The following is an 18591-nucleotide window of genomic DNA, read 5'->3' on the forward strand; positions in this document are numbered from 1 at the left end:
GTCTGTCTGTCTGTCTCTGTCTCTGTCTCTGTCTCTGTCTCTCTTGAGGGTGCCCGAGGTTGAGATGGCGTGTGATTGGATACTGTTGATAACATGGGACTTTGGCGTTGATTCTTAGTGGCGCGGGGGGGTGCTTCGGTTTAGCGGTGAAATGCCCAGCCTTTCATCATCCCCAGACGTCCGTCCAAAAACGGTTTAATTGCAGCCTTTGCTAAAATGGATGTTAAAACCGCTCGCACTTTCACACCCCCGACCCAATTACACATTTACAATCCCGCCTGCTTGCCCTTTTTGCCGATGCCCTTTAAAGGGGAGTTCTGGGTGAACAGAAAGCAGATAACCTATTCCATTTATCGTCCCCGTACATCACTGTGTTCCCTAGCCTATTATCGCCGAGTGCTGATCAGCGGAGGGTTTGAGCAGTCCTCCGGGCGGCATATCCCTCCTGCATCGCCCGCCCACTCTCCCTGAATGGGTTCAAAATGGCCGCGGTTCAGCCCACCCGCCGAAAGGGCTCCTTTGTGGGTCGTTTTGGGCCCCGCCAAGGTGGCGGTAGTGTGTTGCTCCCTCTCTGTGTTGTTGCTGAATGCACAGACTGCCTGGGGGTACACTGGGGCTTTTGAGAGCACCCACACAGAGAGCAGTGGGAGATAAGGGAAGAATAGGGAAATATATATCTCTGGAGTCCCTTTGAAGGCCAAAGCCACGCCCCCCCCAACCCCCCGGGTCCAGGCACCTGGCAACACCCCCGGGGCGGGGCGGGGAGTCTGGATGCATGGGTGAAGACTGTGTGTGTGTGTGTGTGTGTGTGTGTGTGTGTGCGAGATGCAACATGCAATCGTGCATGAGGACACACACACACACACACACACACACACACACACACACACACACACACACACACACACACACACACACACACACACACACACACACACACACACACACACACGTAATCTCTGCTTGTTGCAGATGTAGTTGGAATCGGCTCCCAACCATCATCTGAAGCACCCCCCAAAAAATAATAGTCTCACGTTTCCATGGGTTTGGGTCGGCCTTGGCACCGTACCCCCGGTCGGATCAATTGTAATCAGAACCACTGACACACATAGAGGGAGATCGTGATTTCAACCAACAGGATACGTAAGAGGAAAGGTGTTTCATTTCACATTTGGGAGAAGTCCCGCTCAATACATAACGGGGAACCCAAAGTCCTATCGATAGTACACGGGCTCACCCACACACAGGCCCGCCTGAGTCTGGATGGGTGGCCCCATGACGGCTTTTGTCATCGACCACAGAGACTCATTTACGCCGTCAATATCCCCAGCATTCTCTGTATTCGTTTTTTGGACGGTTGGAAAAGCAAAAAGAGTGTGATTTTTGAAACACGTGCATGCTGTAAACGTTCAACATGATTAAATAACACTAATCATTCAGGGTTATCACGGTCCTCATGATTGCAGTTTGTGCATCATCAACTCAATTCAATCTTTTTCTCGTGGCAACATTCTCAGATTCAAATGTTATATTTTTATTTCTGTTGTTAAGCATTTGAGTGGGTGTCTAGAAGATCGGGATATGCATAAAATGGGCCGTTATTGTTGCATCGTTGTTATTGTTTCATAGAAATATGCTGTTATTATTGCTGTGTTAATCTCTTTTCAGAACACAATTCTGTTGAACACTCGATTCTGATTCGTCAATGACGGCATTATGCTTTTTCCAACAGTAGAATGTAACAGACACTTCATTTTTAGTGCCTGCAATAAAACCAAAATGTTGTTGTTATATTCTGCTTCAGACGCTTCAATTATTTAGTAAGCATCCATGAAATTAGCGGGATAATGTAAATGCACCGACTTTGCACAGATCATTATTGTGAAGCTGCATAATAAGCCGCTGACTGTAAATGACCCCTGACTCGTCTCCGGCCAGGTGCCCTCCCTGCTCCCGGTCCTCCTGTTCAGGCTGGAGAAGGAGAGGGAGCCCTCTCTGTCCCACGCCCTGCTCTACACCCTGCCCAAACTGGGCACCCATAAGGTGAGGAAGAGGATCCATCAGACCTTAGAAGGCTCCCATTTGGTCTGGTGATCCGTGTCACCTGCAGCCGTTGCATTTAGTTCTTATTCAAAATGATGTGATTATGTATAGTCGAGATTATAATAGATGTGCTTCATGTCATTTCCACCTTTCTCTCAACGCTTTTTTTTTAAAATTTGTCATGACGTGGTACAGAATAATAATCTTCTTGTATTGTATTTGTTATATTCTTTCCGCCTGGTATATTGAAAGGTTTCATGTAATTTTTTTCTTCGTCATGACAATTTTGGGACCCAGGCACACATTTTGGCGACAGACCCATATTTATGATGGTATTGTGTCGTGACTAACGTTTTTTTTCTTGTTAATTAAAATTTTCCATTGCAAAAAGACAACAATACACATACACACCAAACCTCACAACAACAACAAGCAGAGTCTCACCCCCATTCTCTCCATTCTGACTCTCACCTGGTGCGTGGGGTGTCTGTTCCAGTTCTGCGTGCCCCAGGTGCTGCACGTGCTGCAGATGCTCGCCAGCGCCCCCAACCTGCGGGCTGTGGTGATGCGCCTCATGACAGAGCTCTGGAAGAAGCAGGTCAGTGCTCTGCTCAGACACAACCATCTCCGGGTTTAGGAGTGCAGTGGTTCATGGGGAAGAAACCAGGGCTCGACTAAGAACAAAATCCATGTTTTTTTTTTTTTTATTCGTCTGGAAATGTTGGAGTTGCGTCTGGAAAGCACTGATTGTGTGTGTGTGTGTGTGTGTGTGTGTGTGTGTGTGTGTGTGTGTGTGTGTGTGTGTGTGTGTGTGTGTGTGGTGTGTGTGTGTGTGTGTGTGTGTGTGTGTGTCTGTCTGTCTGTGTCTCTGTGTGTGTGCGTCCGTGTTTGTGTTTGTTTGTGTGTGTGTGTGTGTTTGTCACTCTATCTGTCTGTGTGTGTGTGCCCATGTGTGAGTGTGAGTGTGCTCGTGTGGGTGTATGTATGTGTGTCTCTGTCTGTGTGTGTGTGTGTGTGTGTGTATGTTTCTGTCCGTCTGCCTGTGTGTGTGTGTGTGTGTGTGTGTGTGTGTGTGTGTGTGTGTGTGTGTGTGTGTGTGTGTGTGTGTGTGTGTGTGTGTGTGTGTGTGTGTGTGTGTGTGTGTGTGTGTGTGTGTGTGTGTGTCAGGACCGCGTGTACCCAGAGCTGCAGCGGGTGCTAGGCCAGCCCGGGGGGAAGCTGAGTGTGATGGCGGGACGCGACGCCCAGTGGGAGATGGTTCTGGCCCGGGCCGCCTGTCTGAAGGACATCTGCAGAGAGAGGTGCGCTCCCTGATCCTCCTCCTCCTCCTCCTCCTCCTCCTCTTCATCCTCCTCTTCATCCTCCTCCTCCTCCTCTTCATCCTCCTCTTCCTCCTCCTCCTCTTCATCCTCCTCTTCCTCCTCCTCCTCTTCTTCATCCTTCTCCTCTTCATCCTCCTCCTCCTCTTCATCCTCCTCCTACTCTTCATCCTCCTCCTCTTCTTCATCCTCCTCCTCCTCTTCTTCTTCCTCTTCCTCATCTTCATCCTCCTCCTCCTCTTCTTCATCCTTCTCCTCTTCATCCTCCTCCTCCTCTTCATCCTCCTCCTACTCTTCATCCTCCTCCTCTTCTTCATCCTCCTCCTCCTCTTCTTCTTCCTCTTCCTCATCTTCATCCTCCTCCTCCTCTTCTTCTTCCTCTTCCTCATCTTCATCCTCCTCCTCCTCCTCTTCTTTATCCTTCTCCTCTCCATCCTCCTCCTCCTCCTCTTCATCCTCCTCCTCCTCCTCTTCTTCATCCTTCTCCTCTCCATCCTCCTCCTCCTCTTCATCCTCCTACTCCTCTTCATCCTCCTCCTCCTCTTCCTCATCCTCCTCCTCCTCTTCATCATCTTCATACTCCTCCTCTTCATCCTCCTCTTCCTCCTCCTCTTCTTCATCCTCCTCCTCCTCTTCTTCCTCCTCCTCCTCTTCTTCATCCTCCTCCTCCTCTTCATCCTCCTCCTCCTCTTCCTCATCCTCCTCCTCCTCTTCATCATCTTCATCCTCCTCCTCTTCATCCTCCTCTTCCTCCTCCTCTTCTTCGTCCTCCTCCTCTTCTTCGTCCTCCTCCTCCTCCTCCTCTTCCTCCTCCTCCTCATCCACTCTGCCATTATGACCATGGAGCCTATGTATAGCCTGAATATATATCCTTTAAATAGAAGAGATGTATCTCGCCTTTACCTTCTGCTTGGTTCAGTAAAGTGCTGCATTTCATAACGTGTGTGTGTGTGTGTGTGTGTGTGTGTGTGTGTGTGTGTGTGTGTGTGTGTGTGTGTCTGTGTCTGTGTCTGTGTCTGTGTGTGTGTGTGCTACAGGCCCTACCAGCATGGGGGTGATATGCTGGCTGCCATCACACACACGCTGGTCCAGTGTACCAAGGCTGACCTGGCCACCCCCGCCACCCTGGCCCTGCAAGGCCTGCAGGACCTCTGCCGCGCCGAGGTGACACACACACACACCCACGCACACGCACACACAGACACACACACACACACACACACACAGACACACAGGCACATGCACACAGACGCACAAACACAAAAGCGAACACACACACAATTTCACACAGATGCACGCACACAGGCATGCAAAAGCACACATCCACACACACAAGCAAGCATACACACACATGTATACAAAGACGCATGTAACCAGTCGCACACAACTGCACACACACGCAGGCACATATACACAAGCACACACATACACATGCACACACACACGCACACAAGCACACACTCGCACGCATGCCCCACACGCAGTGCTGTATTCCCCGAGCCGTGTGTCAGAGTCCTTGCGGGCCCCCAGGTGGTGGAGATGGTGTCCACGTGGCGGGCCCTGGGCCCCCAGCTGAGCTGTGACTCCCGGCCCCTGGTGGTGAAGGCTGTCGCCGACCTGCTGGCCCTCCTGCCCCAGCTCTCTGCCAAATCACCGGAATACCAGGTGTGTGTGTGTGTGTGTGTGTGTGTGTGTGTGTGTGTGTGTGCTGTGATCCAAGTCCGCCATTGATTATGATGTAAGTGCTCCAGATGCTAGATGCTATGACATTACTCAATGAATGCTTATTAATCTGAATCCAACCATTACCAGGACAGAACACAACGTGTTCAAGTGCTCAACGTGTTCTGTCCTGGTAATTGTTGGATTCAGATTAATAAGCATTCATTGAGTATTGTAATTGTACTTTAAAGTAAAAACCTCTTTCGGGCCTCTTTTCTTTTTCAATTAATATTATAACTCATACCCAGGTGATTTAGTGCACAGAAACACACCTCTGTTCTCACTGTTCATTGCACTTATTTTTCCAACAGAAACTCAAAGAGGAAGTAGTCAGCTTTCTGTGGCGCTACGCGTTGAGCAAGGTACGTGTGTGCACATGAGGGCAAGGCTGTGTGCGTCTGTTATGGTTCTGCTGCAGAAGTTCATCTTCTGTATTCACGCAACATGCAGTCGCTTCTCATCCTCGATAGTTCGTAAGCGGGGATGTGTGCGTTGCAGAGGACGTGCATAATGCGTGTGTTTGTTTGTGTTGATTTGGGTGTGTGTGTGTGCGCTACACGTGTAGGAGCCAGAGACGTCCAGCTGTGGCTACAAGGCGTTGGCGGGCTTCCCCGAAGATGCACACACGATACTCCATCTCCCTGAGCCCGTAAGACGCAAACTGTTGTTTTTCTCTTCACAGATAGACACAGAAACGCACACACACACACACACACACACACACACACACACACACACACACACACACACACACACACACACACACACACTCCTAGATGTTTTGTTGAATGCAAACTGGCGTCATTATAGGCTGCATTTGACAATAAGAATTTTGTTCTTAATTTGCTTGCCTGGGTAAATAAAGGTTGATAATAATACACATTTGATGTTTTTTTTAATCCGTATTGTGAGTTTTGTATTTTTCTGCCATTGTTAATTGTTTTTTAGTGCTTTGGATTGAAAATGTTTTATTTTAGTCTAAATTATGTTCACCCCAACCAAATGATGATAGAATGAATTCCATGGATGTGATCTCCCCCTCTCCCACTCCCCCTCTCCCACTCCCCCTCTCCCACTCCCCCTCTCCCGCTCGCCCTACTTCTTTCTCTCCCTCTCTTTAGGCACGGCCGGTCTCCCAGCCCACCGAGACTGACGAGGAGGAGGAGGAGAAGGGCGCGGAGGAAGAGGAGAAGGATCTGTCCGTCCCGGGATCGTCTTACTTGAAGCTCCTCCACCTCACACACACCTCGGCCCTGCCAGGTACGCTCCGGGGCCCAGTGTCCCGTCTCCAAAGACGTAACCCAATTATGTCCCGCGCGCCTCCGTAATGATCACTTTAAAAACCCCGGTTTGCTGGGGATTCGGCTTCCTCCGTTGTGTTTTTATCTCTCGCCTCTGGACAAAAAGTAATTTAGTTCTTGTTATAGTTGCACATTCTTCAGATGGTAGATTACATTTCGATAGTTTATTTCTGTACACGCAGTGTGTTACAACATTTTGCGCATTGCATACCTCGAACAAACTTCAAGAACATCGGGGATCTCTTTAATATTTTAAATCAGGGCTCAAAAGTTTTCTGTCTGCTGCACCTTTTTTTTTTGTGTACTTCCACCAGTCTAAATATTATCAAACCTTTTTCCTTTTTACATGCGACCATCAAATCGTCATCTCATTGTCTTTTTAATCATTATCCTTTCACGTGTTCGCACTTTTATCTCTGCCCAAATGCAATCTGCAACCAACGACCATTTGTGTGTGAAGGGCTGCCCTACAAACATTCCCATTAGGATATTAAATATGTATGTCTGGTTCTCTCTCTCTCTCTGCCCTGCAGCCTATGAGCTGCTGCTGACCTCGCTGGTGAGGCAGGCCATGAAGCGCATGCCCCGGGGGGTCCACACCCTGGCCCTGCGCGGTGGGGGCGGGGCCCTCTCGGACCAGGGCAAGACAATGGCCGGGGTGCCCGGCTTCATGCTCCGGGCATACGAGAAGAACAAGCAGCCCGGCTTGAAGCCGGGACTGGCAGGTGTTCAACTCCTCCTCCTCCTCCTCCTCCTTCTCCTCTTCCCTCTCCTCCTCCCGTTCCCTCTCCCTCACCTCCTCCTCTACCTCCACCTCTGCTTCCTCCTCCCTCTTCTCCACTTCCTCCTCCTCCACTTCTTCTCTTCCCACTCCTCCTCCTCGAACTCCTCCTCCCCCTCCTCCCTTTCTTTATCATACCCCTCTACCTCCTCACTCTCCCCCACCTCCTCCTCCTCCCTCTCTGCCTCCCACCTCCTGCTCCCCCATTGTTTCTCCTGTTCCTACGACGGTGTCTCCCATAGTTTCCCCCCCAGCGCTATGATTATCTGTAACGCTAACTTGATACACCCCCAGGATAACTAGTCTCTGAATTCAGTGTTGCAGGATGAAGTGATGCTCCACAGTTGAGATTTAAGGAGAAGGGCACTGCCATATCCGACGTGTTTCACTGTATTTCCTTTGGCTTGTTGCGTGCGCTCAGTGGGACTGCTGCTCTCCTACGAGCTGCCCGTGCACACGGACCGCGACGGGCGGCCAATCGTCCGCTTCCTGGTCGGCCGCAGCCGCACGTACCAGCAGACGCTGGCGTCCCTCATCCACGAGGTACCTCAAGGCGCCTGTTTAGGTCCTTTCAGTAATCGTTTTGGTCCAATTTATTCTTTTGGTCCTTTTTCATTTTATGGGGCTGATAAAAAAAATATTATAATGATTATAATTCAATCATTAAGCAATGTAATAACTGGGAATCTGTAGGGTAGGTTGATCCGCCCTTCCATCGAGGGGCAGGTGTTGTGTACAAACACAGCAGACAGCAGGTGTCCAGTCAGAGTGAATGCATGTGGAATGACCTGTCCTGTGCGTTGTCATCCAGGTGAACATCCAGCCCAGCGAGTGGCACCGCGCCCTGCTGCTGCCCCAGGCCTGGCGAGGCTTCATGAGTCAGGCCTTCCTCGCCGTCATACAGGTGTGTGTGTGTGTGTGTGTGTGTGTGTTTGTGTCTGTGCGTGCACACACATTCATGTATATGCAAGCATGATACCTTCTGCCTGTGTGTGTGTGTGTGTGTGTCTGCCACAGTCACATTCATGTATATGCAAGCATGATGACGTCTTACTGTGTGTGTGTGTGTGTGTGTGTGTCAGGGTCGGCGTGCTGAGCTGGAGATGCAGCAGAAGCAGAGCAAGGATGCCACAGAGGAGCTGCAACGCAAGCAGCATTTCTCCTGGCTCTGGTACACACACTGACATCATATTACGCACACACACAGACGCACAATTATACTCTCACACACATTCCCTATACACACCATACGCATACATAAACACACATAGACACACACACACACACACACACACACACACACACACACACACACACACACACACACACACACACACACACACACACACACACACACACACACACACACACACACACACACACACACACACAAACCTTGCAGCGTATAATAAAGCCTAGCACACCTTGCTTATTGTCCCAAATATGCTTGAAGCTGATTGCTTTTGCTTTTAAATATTTAATGTTGCTTGCTTTTTAGACAGTTTATTGTCTACAAAAGCGCTATATAAATATAATGTGTTATTATTTATATTGTTCTTTTAAAAGTATAAAGGAACATTTTATATGTGGGTTTGGCGGTATGCTATAACGCAATAATGATTCGGCTTCGGCCTCAAGTATTGCCTGGATATGCAATGAATGTCCCTTCTTAAATTCTGCAATTGAAAAGTTGCACTGCGTAACATTTCAACTATTGTGGCTTTAATTAACCTGGACATGTAGTCAATGTTGATCGATAGTGATTTCAACAAGGTTACCTATATAATCACATCCTATAACTGATATATTCTCAGAATACGAAATGCAGGACATTTCCTGCCTTCGGCTACAACCCCCCCCCCCCCCCCTCACCCAGCTCCCCAAACAGCTGTCGCTGTGCTGAAACCAGCGAAGCGTACGGGAGGGATTTCATCATGGGAACGTTTTCCTCAGCCCTGGGCCTGGTCCACTTACTGAGCACGCACTGAATGCATGTGTGTATTCATTACAGTCAGTGGGTGCACACTGCCGCCCTGTGTGTTTGGGGATGAGTAATGCATCCTCTCTCTCTCTCTCTCTCTCTCTCTCTCTCTCTCTCTCTCTCTCTCTCTCTCTCTCTCTCTCTCTCTCTCTCTCTCTCTCTCTCTCTCTCTCTCTCTCTCTCTCTCTCTCTCTCTCTCTCTCTCTCTCAGGGCGAGGGACCAGCTGACGGATGTCATCAAGTCGGCTGCCAAGTGAGTGTTCCCACCGAAAACAACGCTCTCTCTCTCTCTCTCTCTCTCGACCTCCACTGTCAGCGTCCCGATCAGCAGCGTCCAGCGTGCGACTCGCGTTCCCGCTTCAAATTAATCTCACACTACCCCCCCCCCCCCCCCCCCCCCCCCTTGCTGTACGTGCCTGACCCAAAGAACGGCAAATTAATGACAACGGCAGGAACCGAAAGCTTTAAAAGTATTTCTTCCAGTTAATTTGGGGTTGTTTGGGGGTCAGTCGCAGTCAGCGAGGATCCTCATGCACTAACTTTCCCAGTGCAAAGAAGCTTTGGTCATTGTCTTGTTATTTGATTTTAATAAAATAAAACACCTTGCGCACACTAAAACCCGATGCAGAACCAAAACAGGTCCACGACGGCGTCGAAGCGTCCGCGTGGTCTCTGCGCTGCGTCGACGTGGAACCATAACGGAGCCTGAGCCCTGATAACAGCCCCCCTCCTCCCCCCCCTCCCCCTGTGTGTCCAGGGACAGCCCGGTGGTGCAGGGCAACTGCATCCTGGCCCTGAGCGGCCTGGCGGCAGCACTGGCCAAGTATGAGAGCAACCTGCCCACGGACGTGGAGGGCAGCCTCCAGGTAAGCACGGTGTTCATGTGCTGGATGAGCTGCTCCGTTAGCCTCATGGGACGGATCCCGTGGACCGCTGAAGCACTTGTGCTCATTGAGACAATCGGAAATTGAGTTTTGTTTTTCAAATTTGAATAATGTGTGAGACTGTTTCAGTGTGTGGCAATTGCTCAAGATTAAAGACGATATAGAAATCATATGAAAAAACATATCGGCAAGTGAAGGCAATCCAAAGTAGAGAAAAATACGCCTACATACACAACAATGTACTCGCGATGTACACGGCACAGAAGTGGCATCGACATTAAATTGGCTCTGTTGCCTAAGGTAGTTTTCTTTGCCTAAAAGTAGCAGCACTATCTGTGATAAGTTAGTCTTTATTTAAGTTGGGGCTGGTATATACGGCTCCAGCATAATAAGGCTGAGCGGTCTCCTGAGACTGGCTGCTGCTCTCTGTGCTCCAGGCGGACCCCGACTGCATCCCCACCAGCGCCTGGTTGTCCATGGCGATGGACACCCTGCTCTGCATCATCAGCAGCAACTACAAGGCCCGGGGCCAAGTCTTCCCCTGGTTCCTCCATGTAGCGTATCGCTCCTCCGTCCGTCCGTCCGTCTGCCTGTCTGTCTGTGTGTGTCCTTCTCTGTCTGTGTGTGTCTCTCTCTCTCTCTGTCTGTGTGTCTCTCTCTCGCTCTCTCTCTCTCTCTCTCTCTCTCTCTCTGTCTGTGTGTCTCTCTCTCGCTCTCGCTCGCTCTCGCTCTCTCTCGCTCTCTCTCGCTCTCTCTCTCTCTCTCTGTGTTTGTGTCTGTCTCTCTCTCTCTCTGTGTGTGTATGTGTGTGTGTGTCTGTCTGTCTCTCTCTTGCTCTCTCGATCTGTCTGTCTGTCTGTCTGTCTGTCTGTCTGTCTGTCTGTCTGTCTGTCTGTCTGTCTGTCTGTCTGTCTGTCTGTCTGTCTGTCTGTCTGTCTGTCTGTCTGTCTGTCTGTCTGTCTGTCTGTCTGTCTGTCTGTCTCTCCCTCCCTCCCTCCCTCTCTCCCTCCCTGCCTCTATCTATTGGCTTGTGTTCTCCACTCCACAGGGGTTCCCCAGCCTGTAGTCACTGGTGCTGGTGTCTGGGTTCCAGACCAGCAGGGGGTCGTGATCCTACAATGGATTCCTCCCAACACAAACATGCTACGCCTGTTAGAGAGATTCTTAAGAAACGCCCCCATTGCACGAGTGAGGGCTCAGGATCGTTCTAGATGCACACATCCATTCGTCCCAGACAGGAAAATCAGGGGTAAAACGACAGTGGAATAGAGATAGATAAAATAGATAGACAAATATAGAGACAGGATTCAAGGTGAAACGGTGGTCTGAGACAGAAGATAAAGGGTCAATAATTTCACCTTGTGTGTTCAGGATCAATAAAGGAAGAGGAGATCATAATAATAAACATAACAGCTACAGATCAACACAGGCTTCGATAAGAAAAATCTGCAGGGTACCTTAAAGGGGACATGTTATACCACCGGGTGTGAGTGTGATTAGCTGTTACAAGCCGCTTCGAAGCGGCTTGTAACAGCTAATCACACTCACACCCGGTGGTATAACATGTCCCCTTTTTTTATTTAAAAAATGCACCAAATTAAAAAGCTCTACTAAAGAGTTGCTCTGACGCCTCGTTCCCCACCCCCCCCCAGCGGTCCTACTCCGGCGAGAACACGGCCAGCTCCATCGCCCGCTCCTGCGCCACGCTGGGCCTGTCCCTGCTGGTGCCGGTGCTGGTGGGCTGGCACCGCGAGGGCGTGGCCCAGGTGCTCTCCACGCTGAGGGACCGGCTGCCCGGGGGCCCCAGGGCCGGCGACTCCCAGGCCGTGCAGTTCCACTCGGGGCTGGCGCTGGGCATGGTGCTGGCCTGCCTGCACCGCCAGAACCTCAGGTAGGGAGGCGCTCTTGCTCTCTCGCTCTCGATCTGGCTCTCGCTTTCTCTCTCTCTCTCTCTCTCTCTCTCGCTCTCGCTCTCTCGCTCTCGCTCTCTCGCTCTTGCTCTCTCTCCATCCCAGTGTTGTACTGCAGGGCCCCTGCTGAGTGTGTCCCCTGCATGGTAGTACTGTAGGGCCCCTGTGTGGTGGTACTCTAGGGGCCCCTGTGTGGTGGTACTGCGGGGGCCCCTGTGTGGTGGTACTGTAGGGCCCCTGTGTGGTGGTACTCTAGGGGCCCCTGTGTGGTGGTACTGCGGGGGCCCCTGTGTGGTGGTACTGTAGGGCCCCTGTGTGGTGGTACTGTAGGGCCACTGTGTGGTGGTACTGTAGGGCCCCTGTGTGGTGGTACTGTAGGGGCCCCTGTGTGGTGGTACTGTAGGGCCCCTGTGTGGTGGTACTGTAGGGGCCCCTGTGTGGTGGTACTGTAGGGGCCCCTGTGTGGTGGTACTGTAGGGGCCCCTGTGTGGTGGTACTGTAGGGGCCCCTGTGTGGTGGTACTGTAGGGCCCCTGTGTGGTGGTACTGTAGGGCCCCTGTGTGGTGGTACTGTAGGGGCCCCTGTGTGGTGGTACTGTGGGGGCCCTTCACTGTGTGTCCCCTGTGTGTCCCAGTGACCTCTCTGCGCCGGTGGACCCCAGCCTGCTGTGGGACGCCCAGGAGGCCCTGGAGCAGTGTGCCTTTGACCCCGACCTGGAGTACAAGTAGGTCAACAATACTGAAATCCAAAAGCCTCTGAATGCAGTGAGGTGGGAGGAACGAGGGCAATAGATTCAACCTATTGTTCATTATTCACTTGTATTTTTTGTCGATTTGAATACAATTTCCAAATCCTGTACAACAGTTTCTTCGTCTTCCACGTACTTTTCAAGTAGTAAATGATGATGAAACCACCGTGAAAGCGTTTGACCTATTTAGATTGTTTAAGGATCGTTTCCCTCGGTGTCTGGCTCCGAACGAAGTCCTTTTGGGGAAACTTTAATTTGCAGAGTCAGGTTAAGGCCACCGCACTGGGGTGTAGAAACCCTGGATTTCCAGCTGAATTCAGCAGATGGTGTCTTAGTGGGGATATGTGATTAAAACGAAATGAAAGTAATTAAACCGGGGCTCGTTGCCAGGGGAGCTGTGATTGGCTATAATTAAAAACAGACATAAACGTGCCAAGCTTCAACCGGGGTCACTGCGGTGTCTTAAGTGCCTTTTATAGAGCGCCTCCTGCCGACATCTTTCACCCCAAAATGAGAGCGGGGCTGACTTTGGGTGTGGAACCCCTCATCAAGTCAGGTTTCATAAAGAGGGCCATGTCTTAAAGGTCCATATTACACCACCAGGTGTGAGTGTGATCAGCCCTTTAGAAAGGCAGCCTCTAGTGACATCACAAGAGGCGGGTTTTCAAAACGGCTTTTAACGGCTAATAACACTCACACCTGGTGGCATAGAATGGAACCTTTTTAAAAGTGTTATTTCAGTTCTCCGTCGGACCACAACGATAAACCCCTTCATTCACAACGTGGGAGTTCGCCTCTTCAGGGCCTCAAAGCCTATAATAATAATTCCTAAGCGCAGCAGAATACCTTCAGACTGTAGCCGGCCTCATTCGAGCCCCAGGAGTACACTGTAGCAGGCGCACCGCGTGGAGCCTGACAGGGGAGCGACGCTTCTGCTCGCGTTAGCCCTTCTGTCGTCCGCTGCGCAGCAGAGGAGTACACCCCGGCAGAGTGTGAAGCTCCTGTTAAGAGAGACTTCCCTCCCAGTGAACCACTCATTATTAATTTCTCCGGTGCCAAAAATAAGAGTCCGTCCATCACCTCCGAACACACATGCTGGGTGCAGGCACACGGGTACTAACACACACACACACAGACGGACACACGCACGTGCGCACGCACACGCACACATATCCTCCTCTTCCTCTGCGGCCTCATGTTCCTCTTCATTTGCAAACAGACACCTTTTCTCCCTGTACACATGGATGTTAAAATATCCATTTATTTTCATCCCATCGATGCAACGGCTCACTCACAGAGATATGTAAGGATATTGTAGCCCCAATGTCCGGCCCTGTTGATCATATTGTCTGATTGTTTTTGTTAAAGGATTAGTACTTTTCAAGACACAAAATTCTAAAATACGAAAAAGAAAAAATTAATGTAACATAAATGAGGAGCAAAGAAGTCAACCAGATCGCAAAGAAGTCCAACTCCCTCGTGGAGTGTTAACCCCCCTCTCCTCTCTGCCCCCCCCCCCCCCCCCCCCTCTCTGCCCCGCAGCACGGGGTGTGTGCTGGGCCTGGGCCTGGTGCTGTCCGCCCGGTCGCGCTGCGGGGGCTCTCAGTCCCGCGTGGTCCTCACCCTGGACCGGCTGCTGGCCCGGCTGCAGGGGGGCGGGGGGCAGGGCCGCATGCTGCAGGAGGTAGGCCTCGCCCGGGGGTCCGGGGGGGTCCGGGGGGGTTGAGGGTTCGAAACCCTGATTATCGATTATCATCGTTTTTTGTTTTTTTATGAACGGGCGTATCGTATGAAGACTTCTAGAACACCTGAGGGCGGCATCAACACTAGCTGTGTACTACTGTAGTTATGTTCTACTGTCGTTATGTACTGCTGTAGTTATGTACTACTGTAGTTATATACAGTGTATTTATGTACACTGTCGTTATGTACACTGTAGTAATGTACTACTGTAGTTATATACAGTGTAGTTATGTACACTGTAGTCATGTACTACAGTAGTTATGTGCACTGTCGTCATGTACACTGTTGGTTTAAATCAAGGCTCAAAACATTCCTGTTTGCTGGAGCATATGATCAAAACGTACGTCTGCACCTCTGTTTATTCCTTCACCATCCACCACAATCTTTAGTTTCACATTTCTCGTTTAGATTCTGCTGTCTGTTAATGGCTGGGGCTTAATGTCTCCGGTTGTGCCTCTTACTCTGTAACGCGCGATGAGTGACTGCCCTCGCGTCTGAAGGTTTCTAAACATACACGCTTGCCTTCAATCCACTGTAATTCTCTCTGCCGTAAAGCCTCCACTACATAACTCCATCTATTTAGATCTTCCGAGACACAAATCAATGTCCCCCCCCCCCCCCCCACCCCTGGTGGTCTCTGACGGCAGGTGCTGGCGTACGCGGTGGCGTGTGCGTGCGTGTCGGGCTTCAGCGTGGGACTGGTGGACGCCAGCAAGGCGGAGGAGGTCATGCGCGAGCTCCGCACGCTGACAGAGGAGAGCCAGCAGGTAGTGCATGCTGGGAAGTAATGTGGCGATGTGCGGCGGTTCCCATGGAGACCATGTACATGGAGGCCAGTTGAAATCGTCGAAGCCTGAGCAGCTCTATAATAGTAATAGTACAACAGTGTTTCTTGCATAGTAGCACAATTCTATTGATTTACTCTGCTCTGCCTCTAGGGGGCGCCAAATATCCATCCAAATGTTTGCGTTTGTGTGTGTGTGTTTGTAACACATATGTGTATGTGTTTAAAATGTTGGGTGTTTTTTGTGTGTGTCTGCCTGTATATTGGTAACACGTGTGCATGTTTGTGAGTGTTCAATTATTATTTATTTGTCCCCGTCAGTGAATTATGTCCATGTCGTCATGCGTGTGACTGCTGTTCACTATGTATGTACTTTTATCGAGTGCATGCACTTTATTTGAACAGTTTCCTTGGGTACTTTGAAAGGCGCTTTTAAAATCAAATGTATTATTATTATTATTATTATTATTATTATTAATATGTGTGTGTACCGTGATGTGTGGTCCAGACCCCGGGTTTCTCCCTGGCTCTGGGCTCGGTGGTCCACGGTCTCTCGGTCTGCGGTCACGGCAAAGCGGTGGACCTCCTGCCCGGCCTGCTGGCCGCCTGGATCAAGATCCTGCTGGCCGAGGTACGGCGTCCTCACACACACACACACACACACACACACACACACACACACACACACACACACACACACACACACACACACACACACACACACACACACACACACACACACACACACACACACACACACACACACACACACACACACACACACACACACACCCCGCAGCCAGAGACACCTCTCTGGCTGCTCAAAGTGAAAGTGGACTATTATGGTTTTCATCTCTTCAGTTTGATCAGTATAAAGGATTCCAATATGCACTTAATGACAAATACAACGTTTTGGATTGTTTTTGGTTTATGTTGTGTCAGCCTATGGGTGGCCAGGACACTGACACACATTGTGGGCCATCAAAGAATACAATTTTTATTATTGCATACGTCTTAAGAGAAATCTAGATCACTGTGCTACAGCATCGGCTAGGCTAACATATTAACTTAGAATTGGGATAGCAACAATATTGAGGTGTTTTTTTATGCCATTGTGGTAAGAAGGCTTGGATTTCAAGGTCAGCACTGGGGTAGAATCCTAACACACTCTTTCAGGACGCTATATCTGGATGGCAGATCTCTGAACAGGAGCTGAGAGGTTTTCAGGGGTTTTGAATAGAAGCTGGCATCACTGGATGGCCAGTCGGTGGTAGGTTGTAATGTGCTGTGTATATGTCTCTGTGTTTCAGGGCTGTCCCACCATGCAGCGCCTGGCTGCTGTGAACGGCCTGGTGGCTCTGGTGGGCTCAGAGGGTTACCTCATTCAGGTCAGGCCTCCTCCAACAACCAACCTTTCAGAAAGGCATTTTTGTGATATTATAATCTGGCACATGGTGATGTGACGGACATGTTTTTGCAGCATTCATTCATGTCATTTCAATTGACATCGTCTTTTTCTGCCATCTTTGAAGATCGTCGTCATGGCGATGAAATGTTCAGTGGTGGGGATCTAGATTGGGATCGGCTGGCTTGCACAAGCGTTTCAAAATGTGTGTGTGTGTCCTTTCAGTTAAAGAGTGAGTCTGAACAGTCGTCACTACAACAAGGCCAGCTCAACGACGTGATCCGCACCATCACACAGGTACAGCAATGTAGACTATCTACCTATTAGTAAACTTCTTTAATTAGTCATTCATTAATTAGTAGGATTATTGGCTGTTTGATTGAGGATCCATAACTTGCTTGTCTACTCCTTTTAGTGATTCTGTCATCTTTGAAATTTTAAAAGTAGATAATGTTCGTTAAAAACATAAAACTAAAATAATGTGAGGCGATAAAGATAAATATATATAAATAAGTATATGTACCAAACACATTTATATAGTATGTGCATCTGCAAAAAAAAAATGGTCTCTATGTTTTAAATAAGCGTGCTACTGGTGTTCGTAGCTTCCCTCACACTGGGGGGGGGTCTTGTCTTGGATTCACGTAGATCATCTCCTACTCCGGCGCCATGGGCCTGCAGTCCAACAGCGCCTGCTTGGTCGGACATCTGCATCTGGCCCACATGACCACCAGCCACACTCACACCACAGGTAGTACACACACTGTGCGGAGTAGTACACACACTGCGGGGAGTAGTACACACACTGCAGGGAGTAGTACACACACTGCAGGGAGTAGTACACACACTGCAGGGAGTAGTACACACACTGCGGGGAGTAGTAAACACACTGCGGGGAGTAGTACACACACTGCGGGGAGTAGTACACACACTGCGGGGAGTAGTACACACACTGCAGGGAGTAGTACACACACTGCGGGGAGTAGTACACACACTGCGGGGAGTAGTACACACACTGCGGGGAGTAGTACACACACTGCGGGGGGTAGTACACACACTGCGGGGAGTAGTACACACACTGCGGGGAGTAGTACACACACTGCAGGGAGTAGTACACACACTGCGGGGAGTATTACACACACTGCAGGTAGTAGTACACACACTGCAGGGAGTAGTACACACAGCACAGGTAGTAGTACACACACTGCAGAGAGTACACACACTGTAGGGAGTACACACACTAGGGAGTACACACACTGCAGGTAGTAGTACACACTCTGCAGGTAGTAGTACACACTCTGCAGGGAGAATACACACTGCAGAGTACACACACCTCAGGGAGTACTGCACACTGATAGAAGTAGGGCAAAGCAAAGCCTGCGTTCCAACTGTTGTACCGTCATTTAATCACGATGGCGATATATATATCCGGATATACATGTTTTCTATGTCTAATAATAAATCGTTTGTCTATATAAAATGACCACACGGTAAAGCCTTGTATTGTATATTTGCAAAAATATATTTGCTCTCGTTTTATCATTGGTGCAAAATGAACAAAAGCTTCAATTGAAATAAAGAAAATTAACATCTAATTATAGGCCTAGCCTACAATATCAAAAGGTAAAATATGAAAGCTAAAGCAGTGTAGCAGCAAAATGTATTTAATTGAAGTGCCGTGCGGTTGCGTTCCTGCACGGTGAGACATACTCCATCAAGCAGCGCCTGATCGTCTCTGACTGCCAGCCGTTCATTGGCCGCCCTGTGTCTCAGTGTGTGGAGCTGACCCCCAGCCTTCCTCTAACCGGGTCTCCTCTTCCCCTCGGCCCCCTTCCAGTGCCCCAGGACTTCGCCTACCTCCCGGAGAACAGCATCCTCCGCGCCCTGGGCGACTTCCTGTCCCAGGCCGGGAAGAAAGGTTTGGAGACTTTTGGTATCTACGTGCAACACGAGCCTGCTCAAAGGGACGT

At 49.9% G+C, this 18591-nt stretch overlaps 1 protein-coding gene across 1 annotated transcript in view; it reads left to right on the forward strand.

Annotated features, from left to right (window-relative positions):
- The window catches only part of focad (focadhesin), a 44819-nt gene that overhangs the window by 18970 nt on the left and 7258 nt on the right, over positions 1–18591 (forward strand). Inside the window, exons 12-35 of the mRNA XM_056575932.1 lie at positions 1939–2043; positions 2540–2641; positions 3211–3344; positions 4400–4526; positions 4893–5027; positions 5396–5446; positions 5650–5733; positions 6206–6344; positions 6919–7110; positions 7588–7709; positions 7978–8070; positions 8249–8337; positions 9359–9400; positions 9905–10013; positions 10469–10585; positions 11684–11922; positions 12576–12665; positions 14232–14373; positions 15080–15199; positions 15725–15847; positions 16527–16604; positions 16847–16918; positions 17270–17372; positions 18459–18539. Coding sequence (XP_056431907.1) covers positions 1939–2043; positions 2540–2641; positions 3211–3344; positions 4400–4526; positions 4893–5027; positions 5396–5446; positions 5650–5733; positions 6206–6344; positions 6919–7110; positions 7588–7709; positions 7978–8070; positions 8249–8337; positions 9359–9400; positions 9905–10013; positions 10469–10585; positions 11684–11922; positions 12576–12665; positions 14232–14373; positions 15080–15199; positions 15725–15847; positions 16527–16604; positions 16847–16918; positions 17270–17372; positions 18459–18539 — 2689 coding nt within the window. The remainder of the gene's footprint in view (positions 1–1938; positions 2044–2539; positions 2642–3210; positions 3345–4399; positions 4527–4892; positions 5028–5395; positions 5447–5649; positions 5734–6205; positions 6345–6918; positions 7111–7587; positions 7710–7977; positions 8071–8248; positions 8338–9358; positions 9401–9904; positions 10014–10468; positions 10586–11683; positions 11923–12575; positions 12666–14231; positions 14374–15079; positions 15200–15724; positions 15848–16526; positions 16605–16846; positions 16919–17269; positions 17373–18458; positions 18540–18591) is intronic.

This window comes from Gadus chalcogrammus, chromosome 17 (assembly GCF_026213295.1).
Source record: "Gadus chalcogrammus isolate NIFS_2021 chromosome 17, NIFS_Gcha_1.0, whole genome shotgun sequence".
NCBI classification, from domain to species: Eukaryota; Metazoa; Chordata; class Actinopteri; order Gadiformes; family Gadidae; genus Gadus; species Gadus chalcogrammus.